Here is a 26,586-nt window from a genome sequence, read left to right on the forward strand (position 1 = left end):
TTCGTATGGCAGATTAGAACAAACCCTGTATAAGTTTAAAACAATTAAGCTTTACTTTTTCAACTTTTCAGACAGCAATTAATAGGTGCAATTGTTTTGAAACAACATAAGCATGACAGGAAATGTCCAACGTTGTTTAGCACAAATAAACAGAATTGTTTATTTGTGCTAATGTTTACAATCTGTTCATTTCTGCTAAACAACCTTAGATATTTCCTGTTATTTCTCAGCACAAAGGTATTTATTTATTAACATAAGCATGGTTTGAAATTATTGTTGATAATGCAAAATGCAAAACATTGGAAGTAAAATAGACAGGCAGTTTAATTTATGAACATTTTATTATTCAGTTTCTTTTCTACAGCCATATATATTCTTTTTTTCTTTATACAATATTTTCCTTTTTTTTCTCTTTTTTGCTGTTTTATATATTTTTTTCTTTTTTCTTTTATTATTATTTTTTCTTTTTTCTCTTTTTTTTCTTTTATTTTTTTTCTTTGATGCACACATTTTACCAAGTCATTAGCTGAAAGAAAAAAGCTGCAAGGTTATTATAAAAAAAAAAAAGAAAGCTAACACATCATGTCACATAAAAATACTATACCTTAAAAAACGTTCAGAGCTGAAAATTCTTTACAGAGCAATTTTGGAAAAAAAAAAAAAACGGTTTAACTTATTATGACCTCAAATGCCATTATGAGAGTATTTACAGTCATTAAAAGAATTCATGTGTACTAACACATAAAAACTCTTCCAATATATAATACTAAAATAGTAATGATAATAATAGCTCTCAAGTAGTGTAGGAAAACTTTCAGGGAAAAAGGGGGGGGGGGAGTTTTTTTTTTTTTTTTTTGCAATTTATTTACTAAATTTATTATTAAATTTTTCATTTTTTTTTTTTTTTGGACTGTACACAACTTAACTTTAACTGTTTATTTCTAAGTGCAAAAGGAAAAGTTCAGAATAAATGCACTTTTTTTTTCTTGATGTCAAATGTTAACTACAATATTTTCATCCATTTTTAACTTCCAAGAGGGTGTGAAATTATCTTAACTTTCCTTGAAAATATGTTTTAAAATAAAAATTCGATATACATAACAATAGTTGAGCCCAGATCACTGGTGTGAATGGCAAAGTGATGATAGTTGAATAGTTTCACCATTTTTAGAGTTTCTGAAAATAGAGAATTTATACATGAAACTGGAAACAGCAGGCATAAATGAAAAGGGAATGCTGCTTTTCAAAGTAAACTACTGTATTTATTAAACAATTTTAGAGAAGCAATTTAAACGTGACCAGCACAAATACTGCAAACAAATTTATTATTAATGTAATAACATGTAAAATAGCAGAATAAAGCACAATCTACAATCGAAAACATAGACTATGTTTATTTTAACTAAAACAAAACATAAGAATGGTTTTTCTTTAACCCAAAAAGACTATAAGAGAACAATTACTGTAAAAAAATTACACTGCGAAATTTTGCTGAAGATGACACATGTAAATTAATAGTACAGATAAAATAAAAGGATTTGTGACAGTTATATCTGTTGTGCCAAATTGTAATTTAGAAAAAGAAAAATTAGAGATCTGCTTGTAGAAAAGAAAGTTTCTTAGTTAACTTAAATTTTAAATACCCTCAAACTTGTTTTTATGCAGTCTTTCTTTTTTTTTTTTTTTTTTTTTTTTTGTGTGTGTGTGTGCGGTACATTAAAATTTCAATCAGATTGGGATTCAATTGACTAAATTATTTTTAAAAATGAGTGCGAGGTAGTATCTTCAAGTAACGACATTCATCCCGATGGGAAATCACTGTGACCTTCCAAAAATTTCCTTATTCGAGAAATTTTGTTAGAGTACTCAGCAAAAATTGTCATCACTTGGTTTATTTTGATTTCGTTTAAAGATTACAATTTTATAAGTTTTTGGGTTATTTTCTATTTGACTTTTTTTACGCGGTCCCTATCCACGGCATAATAAAAGATATTTTTTAACTGTTGCGAAAACAACTTCTTAAAGCTAGTCGTGAAACATTGAACATTTTTTTTCAATGCAATTTTTTTAGGTCCCTATCCACCGCATAAAAACAGGTTTGGATGTACTTAACAAACAATTTTAAATACTACAGTTAGTTTCTCACATGCTTTTGTGACGTATTGCAATAAGCCACACTATTCTTGTTCCATTCAGTTGCAAATAAGACTTAAATTTATCAAAACCAACAAGAAAAATAATAATACTAATAATAAATCAAAAGTTTAAACAAAACAAATCATTAACTAAGATAAATTTTCTAAACTAAATGCAATAGGCAAATCTTCTAATTGATAGAATGAGACTAAAATCTAAAATTTACAACATAAATCAGAATTTTTTAAAAAAATATTTTGGTACATGAAATATACTAAGACTTAAGACTAATAGGAAATCCCAAAAAATAAGTAAATAATAAAATAATAATAAGACTTTGTGGTGGCTTTGAAAAAAAAAAATAGGACATCATATTACAAAAATATCAGGATAATCAGGACACTTTTCATAATTTTTAATGTGTGTAGCATACATATTTATTGATACATATACAGGGTGTCCACCCATTTGGTGGACCAATAGCTAATTTCTAAACCGTAAGAGATAAGCGTATAGTTCCAATTGGAAAAAATCTTTAAATTCCTTAAAAAATCAAAATTTATGAAATTGTCAAAAAATCAATTTTTGAAGAAATTACAAAATCTAACTTTTTATACAGTCCCCCAGTCCTAGCAATTATATTTAGTAAAATATTTTTGACAACTAACAATGAATTTTTTAAAAAATCACTCTTCTACGATCAAAATTGTCGAGTTATGAATAAAGTTTTGAAAAATCACAGTTTTTGAAGATTTTATGACGTCAGTGAGAGAGCGCCTAAGGGGAATGCATGCGAATTGGCAAAGTGTGTTAATAGGTTTAAATTTATTTTGGGTTCTTGTCATCAGGAGGCAATATTAATGGTTGAAAAGACTCTGCAAGTACTATTTATAAGGTCTATTTATGATTAAAAGCTTTTTTTTTAAATCTTATTTGTTACAAGAATATCTAATTTCCATAAGTGAATTTGATTGGAAAACATATTTTGTATCTCAATTTATGCAAAAGGTTATCACTGTATTCAAATTTACAGAGTACTGATAAAGGAAAAAAAATAGTATATTTAAAAGAAAAGGAAAACCGTAAAAGATTTAATTATTTTAAAACTTCTGAGGGCAGACAATAATTTTGTAAATGCTAAAAAAATTGTTTTTTCTTTGTTTTATGCATTTCATTTAATGGTTGTAACAAAAGTTTCCAGCCAAGGAAGAAAGAAAAAAAGTTGTGCAGACGATGTAAGCAGTGGCTTGAATCTTTCGTTACAACAAATTCTTTTTCTGACACAATGCTAGACTTTGGGTGCTTTAAACTTAAATATTCTCGCTAGTCTTATTTTCATTATTCTTTTAGAAAAACTGGTTTGATTGCTTGCCATGTTTATAAATAGGTGCGAATTTTTTTCTCATTTCCATTCCATTCGTAGAAACAAGAAACTCAACGAGTAGGATCCTATCGCAACTCGTGGTTGCGAGAAACATAATTTGAATTTAAGACGTTCAAAAAAAGGAATTTAAATTATATTTTTCGCAATCATGAGCTGCCAAATCCTATTTGTTGGGTTTCTTGTTTCCACAAATACAATGGAACAGAAATAATAAAGAAATCTGCACCCGTCATAACATTATGACTTAATTTTCTAGAATAGGTAAATACGACTTGTATCCGTAAAAAAGAAGCGGTGATTAGGATGCGGTAATCAAGATAAAGATTTTATGGCCGATATCCTCCAGTACATTTATCATAAAGATTATTTACAGCGTATACCGCAATGTATTTTTATTTCTGCTCAATCTTGTATGATGAGAATTAGTAATCTCGAAATTTTTATGACGATGAAGTTTTGCTGTTTAAGTTAATCTTATACAGTGTCTCCCAAAAGTGTTCAATAGGCCCCTATTCATTGGTTAAAACTAATATTTTGGAATAGGTATTTAATTATATGATCTATTTTTAACAAAATTACATGAAAAATTTTAATAACATTAAAACTTAATTTTTTAAAAATCAAAAACCAAAAAGTGCTGGAAATTTTCTCACAAAAGTCTTTGTACACTTTAAAAAATGTCTATATATTATTGAATAATGTAACTTTTTATTAAGTTATTATTTAGTAGAATATCATTCAACATCCACAACAACATTTGAACGTCTGCAAATAGATTTCAATGTTTTTTTTTTGAGCAATCACGATTGCTTATTGTTCTCACTTCACCGTCTTTGGCGTTGTGGTTCCTTTTTCAGCTTGGACCAGGGGCCTCTGCAGGCTACGCGGCTGCTTCGATCCTGAGCTATCCGCTTCTGCTGGTCGGGGGCTTCCATATCCTACACACACGCACGCTCACACACACGACTTCACACACATACGCATACCTGCGTGCATATACACAGGTCTACTCACACAAACACACAACTATACACACGTAACCACCCAGGAGGAGGAGCAGGCCTGGGGGGATAGAAGCCGTGTCTAGAAACAATAACGGACAGAAGCCGTTTCTATAAACAATATCTCCCAGAGCCCACATTTGGAAGTGTGGAGGCCTCAGGGCAACGAAGGAGTGGAGACCCCTAATCAGGGTTCGAAAAGATTATTATATTTTCGAAAATATCCGATACGTTGATATATATCCGAATTTTGATATATATATATATATATATATATATATATGTATATTATATCCGACATTTTTGATCAGCACTTTACTAGTAAATACATCCTGAAATTACTGCTATTTATTTTTTTATACTATTATTATAATAATTTATAGGGAAGGAAAAACGTAAAATTTGATGACCCGTGAAAGTTAGGATATTTTGTAAAAATGTTATTGTGGGGGCCCCTTTGTTGTAGAGACCCCGGGACAGTAGCCCCGCCTGCCCTCCCTTAAATCCGGCCCTGATATCTCCAATCAGTAGGGTCCTGTTGCAATTCGTGATTGCGAAAAACATAATTTGAATTCAAAATTTCAGAATTCAAATTAATTCTTTCTCTCACTCTTTTTTTTTTTTTTTTTGCAATTTGAGTAAGTGCTCAACCACACTTCGAGTCTTACTCTCTGTTTCTAGCTCTCTTTTCTTTTCAAAGCCATATTCTCGTAATCTAGCCTCCAGATATCTTAAAATATGTTGCATTAAGTGTAAATCTGGTGACCGAGAAGATATTTCTAAGCTTAAGGACAATTTTTGAGGCACCAGATGCAAACGTTGAAAACCGTGTGCTTCTTATTGTTATCTTGATAAAAAATCAAGTTGCTTCCCATAACTAAATTTCGAGGTAATAGTTTAAATTTTTTTTTAATATTTAAATGAACAGCGTGATTCATTTTTTCATCAAAACATTTCAAAATACCAAGTCTTGATGCTGATATGCACCCTCAGACAAGAACACCTTCAACGTCCTGATTAACTGATCCAACTAAAAGTTCTTAATATTAAATTCCTCATTTTTTCTTATATTTACAATCAGGCAATGTTTTGAAAAAAATAAAACTACTGAGCTTTATTTATAATGGAATGTGAAAAAAAAAATTAAACTTCTTATTCGAATTCAGTTTTGGGCAATTCCATGGTGTCGGACGTAAAAAATGAAGAAAAATTTCTCAGTGTTAATTCCATTTACCAAATATAAACTGCTCCAAAATGATCAAATTTATTTACAAGATACTTACTACATCCCATTGAATAAAAAATCATGTTAGTTTTTCAAAATAGATCCCTAAAGTATAAATTAAAAAAATTTAAAGAGTTGGTGTCAGACGTAAACACACAAATAGTAAAATTGATGGTTCACTTAAAAATTATTAAAAGTCTGTAAATTGGCTTACATTTTAATTTTAAAAACAGCATAATTCTGAAGTACACTTATGATTGAAGCATATACCACAGTTTTCAAATGATATTATAAGGAATAAAATTATTTTAAAAAATATTTTTAGCTTGGTGTCGGACATCAATTGTCATATTGGATGTAAACTATTGCTCTTAAATGTAAATACATAACAATGATTACAGTTTTAAATATGTAAATTATAGGTTACATATACTGAAACAAAATTTACAAAGTAAATTCAAAAGTAGGGTTGAATGGGGGAAGTGGGACACTGGGGTAAGTGGGTCACCCCTCAAAAACTGAAATATCCATATGATTTTTATACTTTTTTACATTGATCATGTCATGGTTCATCATAGTGATTAGTTTTGCATATATTTGGGTTAAGTGGAATTTTTTTCGAGGTCAGAGAACTTAGTCAAAAAAAAAAAAAAAATCTGAACAATATTTTTTGGCGAATTAAAGCAGCATTTTTCAAAGAGGTGTTTCCCGGTTAGCATTTATTTTTTTATGATCATTAAACATTCATGTACAGTTTAACTTAAAGTGCATACTGCAGTCAGAATTTTTGAGTAAAATATTATTAAAAACTGTTTTAGAGAAGGGGCCCCACTTACCCCATAAAATTTTGCTATAAGACATCCCCACACTATGGGGTAAGTAGTCCCCCCCCCCCCAACAGTGAGGATTTGAAAATCAAAAGCAACTTTCATGAAATATTTGTATTAGTGAAATACAAGACAACTATGATGACTTAGTAGGAATAGATAGTTCAGCTACAAAAGTTGGTGATTAGTTGTTTGTGAAACTTACATGAAAGAAAACCATCAAGATTTATATGGGTTGAATGTTGATAATGGTTCTTCCTTAGCCAACTTTACATAGATGCAGTCATTTAGTGTTTCTAATTTCTTTTTACACTTATAGTTTTGGCAAATTTGCTAAAATTGATCTTAATCAACTGTATTACGTTCATTCAACACGCCTTCTCTCAAAAGGGGTCCTACTTACCTCTATCAACCCTAAATGTATAAACAATAAATTAACTAAGTTGTTTTTCATGCATGTTTCACTTTAACTTTGAAATTAAAGGCAAAAAAAGGAGGAGCACAGTTGAAAACATATGTTATTTAAAGGAATGTAACAGTGTCGGACGTAAAAAAAATTTTTACGTCAGACACCTAGATTTTAGTAAAAACTATTCACTTGCTACAAAATGAAAATAGGTTACATCAATGAGATTGAAAATCTTGCTTTGTACCCAAAAATACATGCATGTAGCTTTAAAATTATTGGCTCAGCATAATTAACTGCCCATTTTGGTGTCGGACGTAAAACACTTAATGTACCTAAGAGAAATTCTTTTACAAATCAAAATGAATTATATTTTGACACATTTTTGCAAAATCACTAGTGACACTCTGTATCTTTAAATGGTTATTCATCTCAATTCATAATATCAGCATGTCTTTTTTGGAAAAAACAAAATTTCTTCGAGAGTCTCCAAATATGGTTTGAAAATACTCAAGATGTTGACCTTGGTTTAACCTGCTGTAACTTATTTATAACTGAAGTGATCAAATTTTAGACAGGCATTTCAAAATATACAACACTTTACCTTTAAAATGACACCTCATTTGTTTACAAATTTTAATTTTGAAAATTTATGTGTCTGGTTGACCTTATCATGGAATTGCCCTTTTGCGTTATTTTGGTTTTACAAAATTTCAAGGTGTACTAACACTTTTGGGAACCACTGTAGGTGTTTTTTCTGAAAAAATATAATTTTACACAAAGAAACTTTTTTTTTAATGTAAAGTCTGCTTGAGTTAAGCCCTGGAAAAAAATATGAATAAAATCAAACCACAGATGATTTGTAACTATGACGACAAAAATTTTACTCCCAAAATAAACAATAAATACTACCGTCGTCATGGCAATCTGAAAAATCAGAGCAACCTCAACTTCGGTCAAATGATGAAAACAAGCAACTCGTGATTGCTCAAAAAATCCCTTGACGTTAAACAAAAAAAAAGGAATACAATTGTTTGAAAAATAATATTTGAATGTTTTGTTTTTAAATGTCCTTTTACTTAATGATACTTGAGGGATGGAAGTTAGAGGTTCTTAAAACAAAATGACAAATCACTTCGATACCCGCCCCCCCCCCCCCCCATCTGTTAACCATAAATAGACTTTGAGCTTATAAATAGCACTTGCTAAGTCTTTTCAACAGCTAATAATGCCCCCTGATAACAAGAACCAAAATTAATTTAGACCTATTAACACACATTGTCAATTCGCATACATCCCCTTATGAGCTATCTCGCTGACGTAATTATGTTGATGTGTCAAGACTATTTTACTAACTATAATTGCTAAGACTGGGGGACTGTGTGAAAAGTTAAATTTCGTAATGTTCTCAATGTTTGATTTTTTGACAAAAATTTCATAAATTTTGATTCCTCACAGAATTTAAAGATTTTTTTCCAATTGGAACTATACGCTTATTTCTAACGGTTTAGAAATTAGTTCCTTTTGAATCAAACTTTTTTCCTATTCAGTATGTGGTATATTGCAAAAGTAATTGTACAAAAATTGTTTAATGGCATATTATGCTATGTATATCAGGTTTCATGCTATAAAATAATGCCTAATAAACTAAACAGGAAGAAATTTGATCGAAGATACAAATTATATTACCAATAACAATTACTATGAATCTTCAATACAATAATTCATTTCTTTTTATGAAATAACCATATTTACTCTAAAATGCAAATTAAGAAGTAATATTTCGGCTGTGGATGCTTATTATTATCAAAACATTTAGAAATTTTTCTGATAGTGTTTTTTCATAGCATGAAATCAGAAAGTAGAATACATTTGAACAACATAAAATAGATGAATGACAGAAAAGAAAATGTTTAAATATAGAAGTACTGATGTAAATAAAAACACTTAAGTTAACTTCAGATAAATGTGCTTTTTTCTTTTTCTTTTCTTTTTTTTTTTTTTTTTTTTCTATTTTCCTTTCTATTACTTTTTTTCCCCAATGGGAGGGTTTAACTTCAAACACTCTCCCCTTGGGCACAGCCTTGCCACATATCAATCTAAAACATATGTATTTCATTATCACATGTTGTAATCAAGCTTACTATTGCTTTTTATTGTTATTTATTTATTTTTTTTAAATTTTAACTGGAAACATTAGACTGGAACACACTCAAACAATTTCTAAATTATCGAAATATCCCACAAAAGCAGAATCAAAGAGCAAAAATGTAAAATCATTTCCTAAGCCTTGCTTATTTTAATCACGAACATTTCATTTGTTGACACAGCGTGCCATAGGAAGAGGTGAGGGGTGCCACGAATTGTCCATTTCATCAATATATATGTTACGTGGGTTTGCCAAATAAAATATGAAGCCATCCCCCCATTTTTTGACGTAGCATAGTAAAAATTCGCTAGATTGTGACTTCATTGTCTTTCGAAATCTTAACTGATGATATAGTGTTTTCAACAAGCAGTTTTTAATAACCAGGCAAAAGTTATTACAGAATAGTGATGTAAAAACTACCTGATCTTATTTTGCTGTTATTTTTGCTTCTACATGGTTCACTGTAGGTCATTAGGACAAAAAAAAATTGTTTATTGTTCTTGTAGCCTAATTTATGTAGTTGTCAAGTTTTTTCCTGTGATTTGATAAATTGGGAAAGTAGATTGTTGGATGTAAAGGTGTAAAAGGTTAGCCTTGTCCGGTGTCCTTATAACATGACAGTGTCTCCCAAGTTTCGCCGCCTCATTACTTTCAGTTTAAGTTGAAACTGTACCTTTATCGGGCTAAAAGTAGCAAGACTTAATGATTTATAAACTTTAAAAATGTTTGTTGTATTTATTGAGTTGAAATTTGTTGGAACAGTTAGGTTATAAGTAAATGTAACATTTGATGTAATTACACTCAATTAATAATAAATCAAAAAACCAAACCGCAAACGTTGTAAACTCTAAACAAAAAAAAAATTTAAAAAAAAATAAATAGAACCGACTTCAAAATTGCTCTAAAAAGTGAAAAATAATTTTATTCTTTAAACACCATCGATAATGCTTTTAAACATAATTTTTGAAGTTGGCGCAAAAACAAAACGTAAAATCCAATGTAACCATGCTTCGTTCATATTTTTTTCAAAAAAGCATCCAAAGTTACGAACGAAAGATTTGTATCGTTATTCAAATATGCTGTCATCAATGCATAATGTATGTGGTAGTGAAGAAACTGGGCCTGGTTAAATTTACAGTTGTAGTTGAGTTATAGCTGTGAATGATTTTATCTATCGTTTTTGCGCAAACTTCAAAAATTATGTTTAAAAGCATTATCAATGGTGTTTAAAGAATAAAATTATTTTTCACTTGTTAGAGCAATTTTGAAGTCGGTTCTTTTTTTTTTTTTTAAATTTTTTTATTTCATTTTTTTTAGTATAAATGTAGGTATTTCAGAAATAGTAAGAAGTTACCATCACGAAACTTTACCTTATTTTTTTCATAAAAATGCTCTATGCTAAAAAAAAAAAAAAAACTATAAACGCGTGTTAAACTTGAGCCGATTAGCACTAAAAACTTATCTTTGTTCCTATCAGGAATTCGTGTGTAGTTAAGTTAATTATAACTATTTAAGTATTACTTTTTCCATAACTAATTTCCATTTCACAGCATACAAGTTGCTTGTTATGCAATCCTGTATTTAAGCAGATCCTAATCACTTGCAGACTGCATCACTTCGCTTCCAGGTTAGGTTTACCCCCACTATGCAGCAATAGCACTGAAGAAGGGAAGATTTCTGTAATTCACATAGGGTTACTATAAATCAGCAGGGTTACCAAAATCACATTATTTATGCCAAAAATGAGACGACAGCGCCAGATTCCCGATTATCGAAATATCCAACTGAAGAAACTTGATGCTTGCTTCAGGGAAGCCTTCATTCAAAATTATCATTACAATTACTATTAATGTTACTGTCATATGGCACCAAAGTTTCATAACAATGAGTTTTAAATTTAATCCTTTAATAGGGAAATCGCATGAAATTTATTGTTTTTTGCCCATAACTTTTTTTCTAAAGGACAAATATGGTCAAACAAAGTAATGAGACCTAAGTTGAGCCATCCCCTATCCATTAAAAAAGAATCATCAAAATCGGTTCACTAGGTGAGACGCTGTGAGTGGACAAACAAAACAAAAAAACATACATACGTATGAACTGATAACTGCCTCCTTTTTGAAGTCGGTTAAAAAAGTAAACATTTCTTCCTGGAAATACCTTAAATTAAAAATGCTTTTATTGTCTACTAGTGACAATTCCGCACGGCTTTGCAAGTAATAGAAAAATTAAAAATTCTTTTGGTTTGCCTGTATATTTACAAATAATGTATGGTGAATTTTCTCGCCAATTGGCTTGTACCCGTGTTACGGTTCCATGTTATGATAACTTCGCAATTTACTCGTCCATCTTATGATAAATTTGTTCTTAAAATTGGAATAGAAAAAGAACCACATCAAATTTTCGAAAAATCGCTTCGAGGTGTACGCCCCCATGCTACAAACTAACTTTGTGCCGAATTTCATAACAATCGGCCGAAGGGCCTAGACGCTATGCACGTCAGAGAGATCCAGACATCCTCCGGATATCCAGACATCCAGACAGAGAGACTTTCAGCTTTATTATTAGTAAAGATAAAGAAAAGTAAATGGTAAGATTTTAAATCAGAAGTAGTAGTACTAAACCAATATTGTAACAATTAAGGAATTACAAATTTAATTGCTATTACATAAAATTATAAAAGTAAGGCAAAAGAAAGATACAAAATTTTTTACCAGCAGAAGCCTTAGAAATTTTTTTAAAGAGAAATGAAGATTCCTTTCTTTGCTTAAAATGCAAAATACGAAGTTTTTTCCAAAACTAAACACTATAGAAAAAACATTGTAGTAGCAATATTGTAATAATTTACGGAACATAATTCCATAAAAACTAAGCAAATAAAAACAGAAGACTTTTTCCCAACAGTTAAAATATTTCAATTTAAATCCTTTTCAATAAAAAAAGAGAGAGAGAGAGAGTTTGGACTGCAAAAATAAGTATGTTTTTAAAAATGTTTAAAACAAAAAAATAAGTTAGGAAAAAACGAAAGGGACTAAAAGACATAACCATTGTAACATGCAAAAGTTAATTCCCATTTTGAAAATAAATTCCGTTTATCTTTAAATTGTGGGGGGTGGTACCATTCCTGTTGAGAAACACTGGCCTAAAGGATTTCTGTAGGAATGACTTGGAAGCTGGATTGGTTCTTTTAACTGATGTTTTTCTTTTAGACCAATTCATTGAACTTAGGAGTGATAAATAAATTTTTGCACATAAAGTTTTGTGCATGGTCTATTTTTAAGATATGAAATTTTGTGAAGAGGATATGAGATCGACGTTTGTAAAGAGGCAGCAAAACGGACCCGACTTGCTTCTGAATCAACCACTGAAATGTTAAAAACAATTCACCAGAAAGGGGGGGGGGACACTAAACTAGCAGCTCATATGAGAAATTGTTTTTTTCTTCAATTAAAATCTTAAAAACCATACTGTATCAGATTTTTAAAAATCAGTTCTACTACTTACGTTTAGAGATGTTAACTTAAAATCAGATAGCTACCATTTTTATTTGTTCACATTCTGGGCAAAAGTATATAAAAATCTGAATATTCATTGTTTTTTTTTTTTTTTTTTTTGTAATAATTATGCTTCAAAGAATTTCTTCTTCAACATTTCAAATTCTTCTTCAAAATTCTTCACATTCAATAAACATTTTTTTAATTTCTTTTTTTTTTTTTAGCAGATCCGTTCTTTAACATTTCTAAATTACATTTTACCATTCATTGTCGCAGATAACTTTATCTGGAAATTATTTTAAAACATCAGAAGAAAATCATACTTATTCATGCTAGGCGGAAAATCGAGAGGTACCCTTAAAAAACATAAAGTTCTAGCTAATAGCAGTAGATTCCAAGGCCGTATTTAAGATTTAATATTTTAGGTTTTTCAAGTCCAAAATCCCTCTGAAATTTCTCAATGCCCCCCCCCCCCCCCCCCCCCCCCCCCCCCCGACACACAACGGAAGCGCATTATAAGTTTGACGTGTGTATCTGTCTGTGGCACTCTAGCACCTAAAAGGATGAACCAATTTTGAAAAACTTTTTTTTGTTGGAAAGGAAAGGTGATCCAGAGTGTTCTTAGCTGATGACGTTAATTAACAAAGATATAAATTAAAAACTTCTTAAAGGTTTTTTGTGATTTTTGCAGTAAAAACAAAAAGTTTAGTACCAAAATAAAAAGTAATTTTTTCTGTGTCTGATAGAATGAGTTTAGAATTTCCATGTTATATAGAATTTGAATTATAATGTTTTTTTCAAGCAGATTTCAAATATGGCTAAGCCTTTATTCATGCAATTGGTAACGGAATTCACTGTTGGCCAACAAGGAAATTAAACGCAATGATTGAAAATTTTTTATCTGCTGCCAGTTTCTATTTGTCAACAAATAAAATACTTGCAATTGATTTTTAATAGTACAAGGCTTTTAAAAGGATTTTCAATTTTCTCTCTTGATTCTACATTTGCGACCCAGTTGGGGTTTTTTTATTTTAATTTTTAATTTTAGTTACTTGTGTGTATTGCTGAAAGATTCGTTTTTACTTTCATTTTTTTATTATTCTTTTTTCTCAATATCATCAGAAAAACGAAATTGTTATTGTTGAAGAATTGCACAAGCTCAGTGCTTTATCTGCAGTATTTAGTTTTATTGCAGTTATTGAAAACCAGGGTAGCAGTAGGGAAAACCAGGTATATAAACCATGTTGGTTTAAACCATGGTTTAAACCAAGTGTTTTTTTTTTAACCATGTGATTTGTTTCAAAAAAAAATTTTTTTTTTGAAAAACTTCATTGTTTTTCCCCACGTTTTCATAAATTTTACTATTATTGCAAAGAGTAAAATCTAATTAATGCAAAATAACTAAAAAAGCTTAAGAGTTAAAGATTAATAAGTTGAGAAACTTACTGTTTTTAAGGTAATTCAAGTTTTCTAAATAGTTTTTTTTTCCAATCAATGCAACATTTCTAATCAATGCAGATTTTCCTATTAGGTACTTAAATATACAAGTCATTCATTCATTTTTATGATAGTCTTCATTATTAAAATGTGTTTGTACTGAGGTTTTTAATTGAAATATAAAAAATGTTAATAAAGAAATTGTATTCCTAAATTCAATTAACTAGGAGAAATAATGTCTACAATGGAAAATGTAATGATTTTTTAAAAATCTAGTTGTTTTATTTTTACTAAGCGTTCTCTCTGATACATTGCGTAAAATATTACATGACCTGTAACTTTTTTTTTAATTTTTAAAATAAAAATATATGTTTATCTCTTGATTTTTAAAGTTCTGTAATGTACATCAGACATGTTTAAGAACACATTATTTTAATTTAACTTTTAATTATTTATTTATTGTAGATAAGCTATAATTATGAAGAAATTAATTCACAAGAATTTATATTTGGTTATTTGTAATTCATAATGTCGGAACTATCACAGTAAATCATTTCTTTGATTATTTTTACCAAGGCCCACTTAGGTATTGTATTTTTTTAATAATTGAAGTTTTTCAAACAATATTCCCTATAAAAAGCTCTACGTATGTGGAAATGAAATATAAGATTTTACTCTTAATTATTTAATTAATTATGAAGAAATTATGTATAAATATAAATATTAAACATCCTTTAATAATTACCTCATAAAATCTTCATGACTTTCCTAAAATGAGATTGTTTTTCTCACAAATTGTATTTAAAACAAATAAACCCAGTTTAAACCAAAAAAAACCTGGTTTAAACCAAAAAAAAAAAAGGTTAATTTGGTTTTTTAAAAAAAACTTTTTTTTTACCAACCCTGTTGCAAACATCATTTCAGATTCTGAATACCTGATGCTATTCTAGTGTTTTTTTTTAATTTGAAAGTACCACTCTTATTTAATATTTTAAAGGTGACCAATATAAATTTAAGAGATGCTTATATTTGAATGTGCATTCATGACTGAAAGATCTATTCTTTTGAGTTATTTGAACAACATCTAATATTTAATAGGGGTAACGCAGTGTTTATCAGATTTTTTTTCTCCTTAAAGCAGCACTCCCTCATTTAAATTAACTATTGTATCAAAAAATTATTAGATTTATTGATCACATAGATTTTATGAGAGATTTGCTTGGTAAAACTCTTCCTGAAACAAAAGCCTGGTTGCGGCAATGGTAGATTCGGCAGGCATATTTATGCTTTAAATTATGCAAGCCTCAGGATTTTTGAATTCTTATAATTTTTTTATTAAGATCTAATGGCTAAATTAAATGTTTTTTAAGTTCAGTTTATTTTTAAAATGCATATGGAAATTTAAACATTATTCAACAATTTTAATAGGGAAAAACTTAGTGAAAAAAGCCAAAGTTGCAATTCACATTTACAAAGAAAAAAAACATATCTTAGCAATTTAATAAAAATGTTGGAATTTTCACCAGTTAAATTATTGATTTCAAATATATTTTTTGATATAATTTAAGCATTTTTGTTTTTAGTTTATTTATTCCCATTTTAAAAGAAATACAGTAAACAAAATTATAGATATGATTTCAAAAAACTAGATAAATTATTAGTTGCTTCATGCTTTAAAAATAAGGGTTAATAATGTATTTAAGTGTTATTTAACACTTTTACCAATTCAATTTGAACACAATACAAAATTAATGCGAGGAAATGATAAAGTCAAAGTGATTGAAGCACCAAAAATGCTCTTAGTTTATGCTTAAATAGCACCAACTTAATTATTTATTTCGTTTTGCACAAAGGTCAATGTTTTTATTTCTTAATGTGTAAGTGTTACTGTTTCGTAAACATAAACAAGAAAAATAATAAATATTAAAAGAAACTTACATGAGGTGACAGTTAAAAAGGACAATGGAATGAATATCAGTATGGAAAGTACCAACTTCGTCGTCTGTATAAAAAAAATACAAAGTTTAAAATACTGTCTCTTTACAAATTTTAATTTAATAAATGACAAAATCTAGATTTAAGTTTTCAGTGTTGTGTGCCTTAACCAAAAAGCAGGGTTATGTTTATGACGTCAAAAAACCTGTTTTTGACAAGACATGTCAAAACCTAGTCGAAAATGTCAAAAACCTGACAAATACTAACATTATTGTCAAATACGATTATTATTGATAATTTTTATAAGCATAATAGGCTTAATAATGCTGTTGAAATTATTTAACTATAATTTAGACATCAAATCAATAAAATTAATTACACTTAAATTAATAAGTTCAATTAAAACAAATACATAAATATTCCTTAAAATTAATTTGTTATTATACACATAGTTACAAATATTAAAACTGTTAAATCCAATTTTCAAAGCAGTTCTGTTTAAATGTTTTAATTACTAAAACAATTAGTTTCAAATAATTTCATCAAATTCTTCCTGTGCCGGGATTTATGTAATGTATTCTTTCGAGTAAAAGTAAAAACTAAGTTGATCAGCACAAAATAATGGTTAATTATGAATTATTGAAATACTCAGGAAGATACTTTTTTTTTCTCTTGTAATTTATGAACTAATGTACAAGTTCTCTGATAATAAATGAACTAATATTTTCTTGAAGGACAACCAAATTCATATTAGTTTCTAGGACCTTTTTAAGCTGAATCTGTACCATACCCTGGAAGTTAAATCTCAGTTCAGAATCTCTCAGCTAGAATATGGTGAAAAGGTTTTAGAAAAACCAATATAGGCCTATGCAATGCAACATCAATTGAAAGGTTTATCTCTAGTTTTGGGTTGATCCATTCTGAACTGGAACTTATAGACTTAGGGTATAAAAGGTATTTTGTTATTTTAGGAATAAACTTCTTATTGTTATAACTCAATGTACCACTTTTGATTATACTTCTTATTCTTAGCTAATAGTAGCTCTTTTATTGATCTTTCAGTCAACAGACAAGCAGCCAGGGTTGCCAGATTTTAAAACAGAAAAATACTACATCTCCTCTGAAAAAATACTACAAAATACTACATTTGGCGCCATCTACTGGAAAAGAAATATAACTAAAAATAACAATACTTTTGCAGGCTCTAATATGTATGCCTAAGGTAGTAGTTTAAAAAAATATATATATTCTCATCGTTTAATTTTAAAAAAATCAGATTTTGAACTTTATAATTTGTTTTGTCCCTCTTTTTTTTCGAAATAAAAAAAATCACATATAAACCCATTTTTTAACGAAATACTACAAAAAATACTACGCCCCTAATTTGGCGTGAAAAAATACTACCGTAGTATCAAAAATACTACGTCTGGCAACCCTGCAAGCAGCTTGTTGAATCAACATTACATTTTTTTTTATTGTGTATTTTTTTTTTAAATCTAACAATCAAAAAAGTTCCCTTTAGTGCCTGAAATCAAAATTTATAAAACTAAGAATCATTTGTAAGGGTAATTTTATTGTTAATATAAAGTTAAGTCAGGTTTTGGACATGATGGCAAAAACCACCAACAGTCAAAAACTTGCCAACTGTGCCAAAAACTGAAATTTAAAGAAATTTTTTTAAAAAAAAGATAGCACACTCTCACCATTCATTTTGCTTAAAAAGAAATTTGATGTAAGTTTAATTTCCCATAGAAACAAAAAAAGGGAAGCAATTGAATTATGAAAATTAAACTAAAATCATCTTTTGATACAAAAAACTTGCATTAAGTCTGTTACCCTCTACAATGTTCCTATCCCATTCAACACATTGACTTATCAGTATTTTAGGGCAAACGTCGGTGATCAGAATCAATCCTGTGCTTTTTGTCCAATTTGAACAATGACATTTAAGTCCACAAGAGTTCTTTAGACTAAATCTAGAATTTAGATAATTTAACTACAATACTCATAAATGATTACAGGGTAAAATAATTTTTCTACTCATTATCAACTTTTGAACACTACTTGGAAAAAATATTAATATGCAAGAAACCCAAACTCTTAGTAAATTATGCAGGGTTCACACTAAGGAAAAAAAGTAAGGTGGTCCCACTTTAACCAAAATTTTAAGTGGAACATTTAAAAAGTTTTTTTTTTTTTTTTTTTTTTAATTGCTTGAACATTTTAGATAAACATTTGCAAATTCAGGGGTCTGGCCAGGAGAAACTTGGGTAGGTTAACACACCCGTCACAAAAATCTGATCAGCCAAAACAGACCCTTCACAAAACTCCGATCAAGCAAAACAGACCCTTTATAAAATTCGGATCAACCACAACAGACCCTTCACAAAACTCCAATCAATCAAAATGGACCTTTTAAATTTTTGATTATGGCTTTACAATGACTTTTGAATTTTTATTCTACTATAGTTAGAAAAGAAGTTACATTTGAAAGAACACAATTTTCATTCTTTTCCTATATTTTGAGTTTTTTTACAGACCTATATTTTGAACAATTTTCAAAATAGTAATTCAAAAATTGACGAGATATCTTACCTTGTCGTAGGCGTCCTTCATGCAAAATTTATTAAAATCGGAAAAAAGGTAAAAAACTCACATTTTTGACTTGATGTGACATGGAATTTCCCATCTACTGAAAATATGCAAATATATTTTTTTTTTTTTTTTGGCATGGCCTTTTGATTGTGGTATCAGCCTAACTTTTGGTACAATGTAAAAAAAATGTTTGGGGAGTGATTTTTTTTTTTTTTTTTTTGAAAAATTCTAAGGGAGCTGTTTTGAGATATTCAAGGTCAAAAGTCATTGTGAATGCCCTTGAAACCTAAATGTCGTAAGAATGTCTTGCAATATACACTACCCCCCCCCCCCATTTAATGAATTTTGCGATTTAGCAAATGTCTTTTTCTCCGACTAAAATAATGGCAAAAGCTTCTATTTACCGAATAATATACACTGATTTAATCAATTATTTTCTCAGCCTTTTTTTTTTTTTTTGCATTAGTTCAACACATCTCCACTTTTTTAAAACATACCTCATATAGCAGGCTGTAAATGATGCAGTACATTCTTCTCTCCATGAAGTCGAAAGAGAACTATTTCAAGGAAACTGTCTAACTCACAACTTTAAAATTTCAAATTAACTAGTGTGTAATAAGTCGCGGAATGCTGAATAAAAAGTGTACAGTTTCTAATTATAAATATTTTTGTATAGTGGCTTATTAGGGCTTTTAGATAAGGTAAGTGCAGATTATTTATTTATTTTACTTTATCTTTTCGCACCCCAATATTATGAATAACCCTAATTCGAAGCATTAAAATTTCGGTCTCAATGAATTCATTAAATTGGGGTCCGACTGTATCAATAGAAAGCTCCATTTCTTAAGCTTTACAATGGTTTTAAATTTTTATTCTACTATAATTAGGAGAGAAGTTACAGTCATTTAAAAGAACACTTTTTTTTCACACTAAGTTTTTTTACAGGCCTATGTTTTGAACAATTTTCAAAATAGAAATCCTCAAAATAGAAAGAAGAGGTTGACTAGTAGCGGTCCTGCAAATGAGTATCAAGTCAGAACTTTTTGCACATTAAAATTAGCTAGAGTAAACCATCAGCAAAATAAATGTTGACTTACTGGTGTACTCGACTAATCTGTATGTCGAAAATATTTTTCAAAATAGGGATGAAAGTAAAATTAGTGCTTAATACATAAATAATGATGTACTAAGAACTTTTTTGGACATTTAAGAAAAAAAAAATTACATCTAAAATTTTATTATTTTAGTTTTGAAAAAGATAGGGTACTTTTGAATTAAAACTTTGTTAGGGGAAAATAAAGATTGTAGATAAAATAATAGACCATCTTCTCAAAAATAATTTCACACACCTTTATTTATTTTTTCAAAATTCTAAAAAAGAAAATTTTCTAAAAAGCCCCAGGATATTTTTAATGGAAATTGGAAAAAATGCCTAAAATACAGGAAACTCCTGGAAAAACCTGTAGAGTTGACAAGTATGCAATAGAAAGAGTAAGCTCTCTCTCTCTCTATCCAGTTATTTGTGGTTCCTGGTGAAATTTTGAATTTGGGTGCAACATCTTGTGTTTTAAACTATATATGCAAGTTTCATGAATGTAATGCCACAGCTTTATGATATGTACATCTTTTAACGAGTACAGATAATGCAGTACCTTTGTATCAAACAAATGAGATTGAAAATTGATAAACTATGACTAAATACAATTAAAATTTAATTTTTTTATCAAAAATTATCTGCTACTTTTGGAAGGGATCAGGATTTTGTAACAGCATTTACTAATTGCAGACAAAAACTGCATGAAACATTTTTCAACAGAAACTTTCCTTTCTAGACTGATAAATTATTCCTACAAGTAAGTGGAACAAAATAGTAGATAAAATTTTGCCAAAAATTTTCAGCTTTCAGGTTAACAATGGAATAAAACTCAGTTTTAGTGTTTTGTAAAAAATTTAAAAAACCTAGTAGAAATATTTTCAATTTACAAATGCATGTTCTTCATAGGGATGCACCGGATATTGATTTTCTGGATACCGGATATCCTGTGCTTCTTTGTTTGCCGGATTTGACAATTCAGCTTTACAGTTGCTTTTAGTTACATTGTATGTTCACTATTTTTAAGCAATGCTGTTTCAAAATAATAAATCAAACTTGTTTCACAAATCATTGCCTTAAAAACATATTAAATCATTTTTTTAACCTGTATATTTTAATGTATGATGTAGTGTTTAAATAGTGCTGCATATAAAATGAAACACTAAAATATTTTGTTTTATTTCTAGATTTTTTTTGTCAGAGGCAAATTTTAAACAAAAAATATTTCTGTAATTTCACATAGTTGAAATCAGCGTTTCCCAAAGTGTGTTCTGCGGAACCCTTGGCTCAAGCCAAAGGAAGGTAGGGGTTCCACCACGAATTGGATATTACATAAAATCAAATATTTATTCATATGAACAACGATTACTCAAAACCAGTGGAACTTTTTTTTAACAATTGGCACTACATGATATTAATGTCGTTTAGATACACATGTCACCCAGAGGTTGCAAAATTCCTTTGTGATAGTCCTAACATCCGAATTCCTTTTACGGCTTTTAAAAGTTCTTGGCCGCTGCTTAATCTGCCTTTCTAAAAAATCAGCAATGGTCATTAATATGGTTTTAGAATATGGTGCAAAAATAATTTTTTTGTACTATTAATTCACCATTCGAATTATATTAAAAACTACGGCCAAACAGGGTTTTCATATGTGTTACGCACAATAGATCATCCAGTGAGCAAACACATTTTCCCGAACAGCTTCTTAGTAATTGAATTTATAAAACAAAACCTTGCCAGACGTGCTGCTTTCGCACTGTAAGGCATACTAAGAGCAAGCAACATTTTTTTTTCTTGCAATTCAGTTGAAATTTTGATCGGTTTTTAACAGAAGTTGTTAACCAAAGAAACATACTTAAAAACGCATCAATTCATAAAAATTCGAAAATTTACATGAATCCAACACTTTTAAAATTATTTTTTATATTAAATAGATAAAAAGTAAAAAAGACAGCAAATAATTACAATTTTTTGTCTTTATCATGACTTCCAGGTAACATTTTGTCTTATTATGAACAATACCAAGGTTCCATGAAATAAAGATAGAGCGCTAAGGGTTCCGCGGCCTAAAAAATTTGGGAACCGCTGGTTTAAACTTACAAATCATTGTTAGCTTACACTTTGGAGCTTTATTGTTTCAGAAATCATTTAAATAAGATTTTATATGAACAATATACTTGTATAAATTGATATTATATCTAAGTTGAATTTATTAGCACATGTTTTTCATTTCGATTTTAGTATGAGTAAAAACCTTAAAGAATAGCCCGAAATGCATGCAAAATTAATTTTTAGAAACACGGATTATTATTGTCTATCTGAACTACTGAAAAGAATCTCAATTTTTTTTGTAAAATTAATTTAGAAGTACGTAGGTCAATCAGAAAGTTAGTTACACTTCTTCGTAAATCTGTTCCGTCTAAGACAATTTTGATGAAATTCTGTGGCAATACTTCAGACCTTTATCAAGTGATGTAGCGGATTGCCCAAGACAAGTTCAGTTTTTCTGATTATCAGTCGCAAACATGTCTCAACAGCTGCAAGTAGCGTCCAAATTGGAAATGCATGCAGTGATTTAATTTTGTGGGCAAAAAGGTGCAATTGCACTGAGAGAGAGAAAAATTTATGGGCAGTAGCATGACGTGCATGGTGAAAATGCAATGTCACGTGTAGCTATCGTGAAATGGCGCAACATGTTTGAGAAAGGATGTACAAATAATGACGACGTTGAGCGCGAGGGAAGACCAAGTTTAGGTCGGAAGTGTGGGATCACCTTCCCAAGCCACCCTAACCTTTCACCTTCTAACTTCTTTAGGTCCCATAAAACAAGAACTTTAAAATGATGATACCATTCGGATGACGAAGTGAAAGCTACAACCCAACAATGGTTATCGGACATTGGATGGGATTTCTTTGCAGAAGGCATCGAAAAACTTGTACAACGCCTCAACGAATGCTTAAATAATGGAGATGGTTACGTTAAAAAGTAGAATAAAGTTATTGTAAAATTTCAACCCTTTTTTTTTGGTTTCTTGAGCAGTGCAACTAACTTTCTGACTGACCCTCATATAAACATTCTTTGACAGTAAATGGGTTGCAATATCCAAGGGCTAATAGAATGCTATACACCGTATCCTCTGCGGTCTCAAACACAGGTAAAGGTTTTAGCGGTTCTTACGCTGACACTGATTTTTTTTCTCGTTCACGTGTTTCTATCCCTTCGCATTTAGTTCAGAGAGAACATTCAACCCCTTTTTTGTGGCCAATGTGAGACAATCGAGGGTTGGTTTTATGTGTATAACAATAAAACAATACAAAACATAAACTGGTAGAGCAGACAAATTATTGGCTAAAAAATTAGTATAAATACATTTAAGTGTAATTTATAGACTATGTCACTCAATAAAAACACACCTTTCATGTAGTGAAAGAATTTTCATTCTCTCTCTTTATAATATTAGTACAGATAAGTAACAATAAATTTGTAATCAAATTACAGAGAAATAATAATTATAAAGATTTACATCTTTTCTTACACTTTTAATATGCTACATTGTTATTAATATTGCGGAGGGGATATGGGAACTGTTCACATGTGCCCCTAGATCTGAGTTTCGCAAACTGTGGTCCCCGGACCCGGGGGGGGGGGGGGGGTTGCAATGCTATCCAGCTAAAACGCTAATATAATTGAGATTGAAAGATGAATAACGGTATTTTAATTCAAAAAGAAAGCACATTTATGAGGAATGAAAAAGTAATTTCTTAAGTACATGCAGGATGAAGCAGTCTCCCCCCCCCCCTCGGAAATGGACACACTACACATTAATTAATTTGGTGTACATGAGTTCATATTGTTACAAAACTATACTTAGTAAAATGCAAACATTGATGAACATTTTTACAGATGGGATAGTATACTTTAAATAAATCTTTTACTCCAAAATTTTCGAGACTAAATTTAATAGTCAACATCAAAAACTTCCAGCAAAATCTGATATAGATGAAATGCTATAGATCGCAGTTGATTTTACTAATTATGGAGAACCACTTTTTTATAAATTTGTTGCATAATATGCTTGCATTTATTTAGCAAAATCATTTGAAGTGAAAGTAAATGTTTGACGCTTGCGATTTTCATACAGTCACTAAACTTTGGGTAATCAGCTGAATCGTCAAAGCATTTAATGCTCAGAATATATTGCTATTATTAGCTTACTTCATGCTATACTGAACCCGCAACTGCTGGACTCTATTGATGTAGTTAGTATGTTGTGAACTGCTGAACAAGCGCGGTGAGCAAGGTGGTGCAAGTGGAATTAGAGTTGACTTTTTTTTCTGTATTAACGATAAGCATATTTTTTTAGTATTATGATTGCATTAAAAGCATTAATAATGCATTGATTGTGATGACTGAAACTGCTTGCAACCGATAGGGAGCAGAGGGCAGTGATTACCTATAAATGAGGCAAACTGAAGCAGGCAGCATTATGAAGACTACAAAGACACAAATCACGGTATTACGACGCTCCCAGGGTAGGCTTGCCCAAACCACAGAATCCTAATACGCCATAAAAATACAACTCATATGAAAAATTAACACAAGGCCAACAGAGTTTTGTTCACTAAATTCAAACGTTCATTTTTATTAGTAAACTTGTTGTAGAAATTTGATGGTTACATTTTTATTCCTAGTTAAATTTCAAATAAAATTTTACTTCCTTAACTCAAAATAATAATGTAAGAAATGCAAACCAGACAGGAGCTTACAGAACACTGAATAAATAAAGTTAAATGAAAAAAAAGTGTAAAAAATATTTTAAGAAAAAAAGATTAAACTGTGTCAAATTATTGTTTTGCACATGCCGGGTGGGAGGGGGGGGGGGTAGGTCCGCGAAGTTCGTAACTTTTCTGGAGGGGGTTTGTGGAGGTCTGAAGTTTGAGAGTTTCTGCCCTAGGTGAAATGTTCACAAGTGCCACATTATCAACCTAAGAACGAAATTGCAAAAAAAAAAAAAAAAGAATTCTTAATTCAATCTAAAACGTTAAACATTGATACAAGTTTAGTTGAATGTCCAGATAATGGTTTTCAATAATTAAGTTTAGCTTAACAGTTGATTTAAATTATGTTTTCACGAGAAAAAGACAGATTAAATTACGTACAATAACTGCTAAGCAAAGAAGTTGCCATAACAGAAATATAAAATGGCTCATTGCTCTAAAAGTTTGGCGAAGAGTTAGGACTGGTACTGCCATAACTTGAGAATTTTTCAAGATTTTGTGCTTGAAGTTATCTTGGTAAAACTTACCAAGTTCATATGTGCCGTGCCCTTTCTCCCCCATATAGTCTTAAAAGGTGCAAATTAACAAATTAAATATATTATTGAGAGTTATGCTAAACACGTTTACTTTTTTTAAACAAATTAATAAACTCCTACTGAAATAATCAACAAATTCCAAAAAATTCAGATACAAAGCCTTAAAAGATGCAAATGAACATCTTCACTACTGGAAGCAGAAAGTAACGAAGGAAACATGAAAAGTTATTACAATCATCAAAAAAAATTTTCAAAAAAAAGAAATTATTAATTGAAAATTTTCTATTAAACCTCCACATCAATGCTGGATATCCAGATAAAAGCTATTGGATATCCTATCTGAAATGAGCTGGCCAAATCAGGTACCGGACAGTAAAAAATCAGCTGGACAGGGCCAGATAGTTACCAAATCTCCGGTGTATCCCTAGTTATTCACAAACAAATTTTCCGTCACTTCTAGAATTGAGCTCAACACCATATGTGTTGCCCTAATTCACTTATTACAGGAAACAAAAACAAAGATACACAAATTTTTGTTTTCTCACAAGAGAATGTTGATTTCCCCAAGTTAAAACTTTAAAATTAATTTGATTTCTTCACCATTAAAGCTCTGCAACTATCATTAAAAATTTAAAACAGCTAACCTAAATGATCTTCTCATTGGTCTGTAACCTCCATAGTAGGATGGTCTTGATAATCTACGAAATCTTCCCCTTGGAGCTCGGTTTGTAGTACTAATACCAGGGCGATTTGTACGTTTTGGTAAAACCTAGAAGATAAAAAAGTAAAAATAAATAAATGAATAAAACTAAGAAGGTGGTGTCAGAAAAGCCTTTTGTACAGCATGGCACAGCGGTCCCAACACAGTAAATGATATAAAGACTCAAAAAAAAAATTGAACTCATTCAATAATTACATTTAAAGTTATTTATTCTTATCAGATGAAAAGGTATAAAAATTTCTCAAAGATTAAAAAATAATTACCTTTATCTGTCTGCCTCGAAATAGAGACTCGTCTAAAGCGGTAGATGTGGACACAGAATCTTTATCCGCAAATTCAATATATGCAAATCTGTATTTAAAATAAAACTTATGCATAAAACAATGACATATAAATACAGGTGTACATTTAAAATAAACGTTGCGTTCTTCAAAGATTCGACACATACGTTCAGACCAACACACACAGAGACAAACATTTTCTAAAAATTTTCGAAATGGATTCTGCACACCACAAAAGGTGCAAATCCGTCAAAGTTTTAAATTCGAAAATGTTCACAAAACCAATCCTTTCTTCCCTACATTAGATACAGAAGAAAGTAATATAAATGATAAAATTTAACATTATTAAAGCGCAAAATTGCATAAATACGAGGGTCAGTCAGAAAGTTAGTTGCACTGCTTAAGAAAACAAAAAAAGGATTAAAAATTTACAATAACTTTATTGTTATCTTAAAGTTCCATTTAAAATCTACTTCTCAACGTAACCACCCTGTTATTTAAGCATTTATCAAGGCCTGGTACAAGTTTTTCGATGCCTTATGAGAAGAAATCCTGTCCAATGTCCAATTACCATTGTTTGGTTG

General features: G+C 29.9%; 1 protein-coding gene across 3 annotated transcripts in view; it reads right to left on the reverse strand.

Annotated features, from left to right (window-relative positions):
* LOC129220182 (polyadenylate-binding protein 2-like) overlaps positions 1–26,586 on the reverse strand; it is a 65,321-nt gene continuing 38,735 nt past the window's right edge. The window contains exons 6-9 of one of the 3 annotated variants that reach the window (XM_054854539.1): positions 25,985–26,072; positions 25,645–25,769; positions 15,998–16,061; positions 2–526 (exon numbers count right to left, since the gene is read on the reverse strand). In XM_054854539.1, the coding sequence (XP_054710514.1) occupies positions 16,034–16,061; positions 25,645–25,769; positions 25,985–26,072 (241 nt within the window). In that variant the 3' untranslated portion in view covers positions 2–526; positions 15,998–16,033. Of the gene's footprint in view, positions 527–15,997; positions 16,062–25,644; positions 25,770–25,984; positions 26,073–26,586 lie in introns of all 3 variants that reach the window. The other 2 variants (XM_054854540.1, XM_054854541.1) reach the window with 2 other exon arrangements.

Source organism: Uloborus diversus, chromosome 4, assembly GCF_026930045.1.
Source record: "Uloborus diversus isolate 005 chromosome 4, Udiv.v.3.1, whole genome shotgun sequence".
Classification (NCBI taxonomy): domain Eukaryota; kingdom Metazoa; phylum Arthropoda; class Arachnida; order Araneae; family Uloboridae; genus Uloborus; species Uloborus diversus.